The sequence below is a fragment of the Palaemon carinicauda genome, chromosome 29, assembly GCF_036898095.1.
Source record: "Palaemon carinicauda isolate YSFRI2023 chromosome 29, ASM3689809v2, whole genome shotgun sequence".
Lineage (NCBI taxonomy): Eukaryota > Metazoa > Arthropoda > Malacostraca > Decapoda > Palaemonidae > Palaemon > Palaemon carinicauda.
Genome location: NC_090753.1, coordinates 78946764 through 78952841, shown reverse-complemented (window position 1 = coordinate 78952841; position 6078 = coordinate 78946764). Strand labels below are relative to the sequence as shown.

Sequence of the window (6078 nt, the reverse complement as noted above, 5' to 3'; positions counted from 1 at the left end):
TATATATATATATATATATATATACATATGTGTGTATATATATATATGTATATATATATATATATATATATATATATATATATACTTATACATGTGATCAGCTCACAAACCTCCTCTCCACTCAAGCTAGTACCAGGGAGAGCCAGGCAATGGCTGCTGATGACTCTAGCCTTAGCTCACAAGGATGGTGAGGCTGGAGACTACAAGAAACTATCGAGGTTAAGCGGGTCTCGAACCCTAATCCATAAGATCGCAAGCCAGGGACGTGTCCATTAGGCTACCACAACTTTTAAATAAGAAATAAGACAAGAGAGATAAGAGATAATATTTCAGTATTTCCTTCATCTTAGACGCAAAAAACATTACTTCTATGCTATGGGAGGAATCAAACTTGCAACGCTGCTATCTTAGAGATACAAAACTCGTGATATACGCCGATTATAAAAAAAATAATATTCCAAGTTTCATGATATTAAATGATTTTCTTTTTAAATAGAGAAGTGTTTAGATTACGTCAAAACTTATTACGTGGTTATGGGATGCAATAAATAAATAAGTTTTTTTTTCTTCCTCTGGTGATATCAGAAGAGCGACTTGGCAAAAACAAGACGTGTTAGCTTTTGTAATCAGTGTTACAAAGATACCAAGACGATTTCACATCTGTGTCGTCAACCAGGAGGTGGCTATATTTTGCAACATGCGAGAGAGAGAGAGAGAGAGAGAGAGAGAGAGAGAGAGAGAGAGAGAGAGAGAGAGAGAGAGAGAGAGAGAGAGATATTCTTTTGTGCCCCCATCATGTGACTTAATAGACTAATTTATATAATTCAAAGACCCCCTGAGACTAAGAAGGAAGTTTTCATGCGCATATAGTGATATACTGAGTAGAAAATTTAATTGCAAAATTATTTACTGTTAATACAGAAAATTATATACGTACGTTAATCTTAAAACATTCCTTTATTTTAAAAAAAATCACTTACGTATAAGCCTGTATATCATTCATAAATATATTACATAATTATACAAGATGCTGATAATTACATAAGGGAAATACTTATTTCAATTAAATTCAGGTAATGATGCACATTAACTCTCAAATCTCCCTTTACAGGAACAATGGAAAAGAGCATGCAAGACTCCGTGCCCACCCTGGTCTCTTACCTAATCTCCCTGGCAGACATAAACCCTTCGTGGCATTGCAAAAATGACGTAAACGAGAAGCCCCACTTGAATACCTTTTCTAACCTGCTTGGCCATGAGTACAGCACAACAAAAAACTTTGAGATCCAGAGATCGAACAACCCCGAAAAATCCCTTTTCCACGAGATGTCCAACCCAACCGCCTGTGGTTCACTAAAGATTGAATATAGCCCGGCCTTTGGTCGGTACCTTGTGGCCTCCAGAGACATTGATGCGGGAGATGTAGTGTTTAGAGAGAAGCCTCTGGTCCTAGCGCCCAAAGCCGGCACTGGCCCAACGTGCATGAGGTGTCTTAAGTTTATTGAAGATGCCTGGGAGGGGTGTGATGGATGTGGAGCGCCCGTGTGCTCGTCCATGTGTCCAGCTGATGGGCACTCTGCTGAAGAGTGTAAAATTGTGTCCCGTCTGGGGCTTAAAGAAAAGAAAGACATTTCTCTTGTCAAAATGCTGAATGTTTTACTGACCCCGTTGAGGACGCTCTTGTTGATGGAGAATGATGTAGCTGTTGCTGAAATCCTGGCTGCCCTGCAGAGTAACAAGGAAGTGAGGAGGAACCTCCACATAGGCCATTACATAGAAGAACACATCGTGGCAACCCTGCAGAAAAGCCTGGAGATTGACGTCAAGTCTGATGTCGTACACCACATATGCGGCGTGTTCGACACCAACGCCTTCGAGATCAGCGTTGATGACTGCAGTCGAGGCAGGGCATTGTTTCCCCTAGGAGCCATCATGAACCATTCCTGCCTACCCAACACTCAGCACTGGTTCAGAGATGGCTTGCTGATTGTGAGGGCCGTCAAGGACATAATGGCTGGGGAATCCATAACCAACACATACACTCCAATGCTCTTAGGCACGAGAGCTCGCGCAGCTCACTTGGCTGCCACAAAACTCTTCAGATGCGCATGCAAGCGTTGCATTGACCCGATGGAGTTAGGAAGCCACGTCAGTTCCATCTCATGCCGAAGCTGTAAGAACAACGAGGGCTTCATGGTCCCGCCGGAAGATAACCTGAACGAGTGGCGGTGCCGGGAGTGCGGGAACCGGATGCCAGGCGTGGCCGTGGATACGATGATCAGGGCGGCCAGCTCCACCAGGAGTCGCGTGCCACTCCATGACCTGGAGGCTCTTCGCATCACTTCTGATCACCTCAAAATGATGCTGGGAAAGAGGCACTACATCACTCTGGAAATTAGATACGCGCTGTTGAACGCCATCATGAAGCAACCGCTTCGAGGTAACTTTCATCCTTGTTTTAATTATTTACCTGCTAAAATGATAGCTAATATATTTTCTTTAAATCAATTAATTACATCATTTCATTAAATAATTTACATTGACGTAAAGCTAAATAATTTCGTAAAAGATGTCCTAATACCGGTTTCAAGATCCAGACATCATAAACATAAGTTATCTTTCAAATGACAGATATTAAGGACGAAGACCTTAATACAGCCGTCGAAATCTCTGGCCAGCTTCTTGAAATGGCATCTTTCATCGACCCTGGGTTTTCTCGGTTCAGAGGTAAGCGTACAGAATAGATTATCTCTTTCCTTCTTCTCTGCTCTTTTTCTTTTTTCTCTCTATCTATACTTTCATCTTCCTTATCCTTTTAATTAGAGTTATTATAAATTATTCTGTTAAATCATACGACTGTATAGAATTTCAAGAATTTCTAGAAACACATTTTTAGGACTTACTCTTTTACTTTCTTGTCCATCTTGAAAAGAGCAATTTCATTTTCATTAAGTAATCAAATACATTGAGAGACAGATAAACAATAACCTTATCAAATCTGAGAGACCTTGTTTCACATAAATCATTGACCTACATGACACTCCTCAGAATGATAAAAAAAACTATTTCAGGGCTGTTACTATTATCGAGGATACAGGCCTCCACAGAGCAATTGATGAGAAATTGCGATAAAGGTTCATTGTGCAACGGAATTTTACACAAACCAGAAGTTGGTAAAATCAAGAAAGAAGAAGATAAAGAAAAGGAGACGATCGAGATGCATGAAATGACCCCACGCCAAAAAGCTCAGGTATGATGATGGTTCATTTCAGTGTTTACCTCATCTACTTCAAGGCTTTGAAATTACTTTCCTGATTCTGGTTCCCATTAGTCTTGTAACCTAAAGTGTCATATAGGTGGCATGCTTCATGTATGGTTAAACCCAATGCTTCTTGGTCCATTTAATTTTGTTCGATTTACTTCGGATCTAGGCTAGTAAAGGGGTATTTAGTTGCCCTTACCATTGGCCTTTGAAATCAACAATATATAACTTAATAGATTCCTTCTCTGGTGTTCAGCCTGTATAGGTTGTGTAAGATAAAGAAAAGTTTCTCGTGGACCAAAGAGGAACGATTTTAGGTGAACGAAATTGTGGCTGTCTGTGCTCGGAGAGTTTTAGCTCTAGAGTCCTGCCTTTTCATCTCATCTCATCATAATCCTTTTACAACATTCCGAATCAGTGATGAACCTTTTTCTAATAATTACTTCACATGAGAGCTATATATACGTGTGTTTTCCCTTGATCACATTTACCTTCTTAATAGTAATTGATTGCTTGTATTCCCAGCAACCTTTCCCACCAAAATCACCCTCACGGACTATATCTAGTTGTCTTCTTCGGATGTAATTTAGGCTCATCTAGCAAACTCCACTTCTTTGCCAGTTGAAAAAACAAGCTCTTTGGCATACCTGACCGTTTGACAAATTCGACCAACGACATTGTTTCCAGCCATTAAATTTACCTGTTTATTTTCTGTCCATTGCAGATGCTTTTGAGAGAGGCCGCCGAGTGCGAGTTCATTCTACAGTACGACCCCAAGATGGAGGAAGCCCTCACAGCCACTAACAGATTGCGCAGCTTCCTAAACGATTCTTGAAGCACACCGTGATCGATATTTCAAATATATAGTCTCATATATTTCAAATATAAGAAGTTTCGTTTAAAACATTCACATTTTGAGTCTTAGCTTTGGAGGGCCTCACTTCAAGGAAAATGAGCAATGTTGCAAGACGCTTGTGTAGCACTTGATACAGAAACAGCAAATCTGATAAGTTTATTTCGAGAATATATATCTAGGTAGGCTCTCTAGGTCTAGTCAACAGGCTGAAAATATGTGCAATAAAGCAAGAATTTTAGAATTTCTTAAGATAATACAATTTTGAAATGTTTTACCACAAGCTATTTTGAACGGGAGTTTGGGTACTTAAATAATAATGCTTAAAGGATTGTTGATCAACATCTAGCACTAATGAAAGGCTAAAAAGGAGATTCTTGTAACCTATTAAGTAGCTTTGATTAATCTAGAGATTGTGCTTATGCCAAAATATATTGAATTTTGGAAATATTTCAATCTTAGAGGAAGAAATAAAACTTGAATGTTCAAGGTCAAATGTTAATATAGCCAGTATGCTAGAAATTCCATTACGACTCCATCTAGCATTACTGATTGTGGTGTGCGTGTAAATTATGCTACCTAGCTTTCTCCCTTCATCTCCAGCACCATCACCTCTTCCTTCCAGAACAATATTCCCAGCCCACTCAGCTCCCCTTGTCTCCAGAGATGTCAACTAGCCAATTTCCTGTAGTTCTGGAATTTATGATTTGTAGCAAATTATCTCATTCTTCATTAACTGAAAATCTATATTTCGTGGAATAAAGTTTATATTATGTTTATGTTTTTTTCCTAAACCCTTCCACATGCGTTTAGTATTGGACATTCTATGCTTTAGTATAAATTGAAGGTTTAGCAGGCACATATTTCTGTGTGCCAGAGAATAAATTTTCCATACTTAAATTTTTAGTTTGCTAATTACAATTGTTCAATAATCTATTAATAAGATATCATTTATAGATGTTCCCGTAAATTATCTGAATGAAAATATAATTTAATACACTATGTGATTACAATTTGCAAAATAGGAACGTTTGATGAGACACAAAAACATTTTAAAAGATTCACATGAGGACGAACGTCGTAGAAATTACGATGCTTGAAGAATTTCGATTGCGTTCCTTGTCTAATTCATCATATTTAAATATCTATTTTGGATATCAATAGCATACACTCAAATAAAAAAAATGACAGGCTTACTAAAGATTACAGTAATAAAAGTGTCATGGCTGAGATGGTGTGGACAACTGTAGGGATAATGGTGGGAGAGAAAATCGGAGAGGACGCGTCAGGCAACCGACCCCTTAATGCAGGGATAACGGTGGGAAAAAAAATCGGAGAGGACGCGTCAGGTAACCGACCCCTTAATGCAGGGATAACGGTGGGAAAGAAAATCGGAGAGGATGCGTCAGGCAACCGACCCCTTAATGCAGGGATAACGGTGGGAAAAAAAATCGGAGAGGACGCGTCAGGTAACCGACCCCTTAATGCAGGGATAACGGTGGGAAAGAAAATCGGAGAGGACGCGTCAGGCAACCGACCCCTTAATGCAGGGATAACGGTGGGAAAGAAAATCAGAGAGGACGCGTCAGGCAACCAACCCCTTAATGTAAGTGGGAAAAGAATTGGAGAAGCCTACACTCAAATACAGTAGGTTTATGAATTTGGGCTATATAACTTGACGCTGGGGCCTGTGCCACTATTCAATTCATAAAACTGGGAAAACCCCAGCAGTTACACTAAGAATTGAAAGTTATTAATTTCTACAGTAAGATGAAAGAAAGGAAGGAAGAACGTAGGTAGAGTAAAAAGATAAGAAGTAAGTGCAACTAAGACCGATGGAACTCTCTTCAGCTACCATACATTTCGATAACAACAACAACTGCACCCGTTTCTAGTCCACTGCAGAACGAAGACCTCAGACATGTCATTATTCTTGTCTGAGGTTTGGCCAGTTTTCACAAAC

General features: G+C 39.5%; 1 protein-coding gene across 3 annotated transcripts in view; it reads left to right on the top strand.

Annotated features, from left to right (window-relative positions):
• LOC137622836 (SET and MYND domain-containing protein 4-like) overlaps window positions 1-4892 on the top strand; it is a 45417-nt gene extending 40525 nt beyond the window's left edge. For all 3 annotated transcript variants that reach the window (XM_068353417.1, XM_068353416.1, XM_068353418.1), the window contains exons 2-5: window positions 1112-2440; window positions 2632-2727; window positions 3072-3250; window positions 3987-4892. In XM_068353417.1, coding sequence (XP_068209518.1) covers window positions 1117-2440; window positions 2632-2727; window positions 3072-3250; window positions 3987-4097 — 1710 coding nt within the window. In that variant the 5' untranslated portion in view covers window positions 1112-1116 and the 3' untranslated portion in view covers window positions 4098-4892. The remainder of the gene's footprint in view (window positions 1-1111; window positions 2441-2631; window positions 2728-3071; window positions 3251-3986) is intronic.
• The last annotated feature ends 1186 nt before the right edge of the window (window positions 4893-6078 follow it).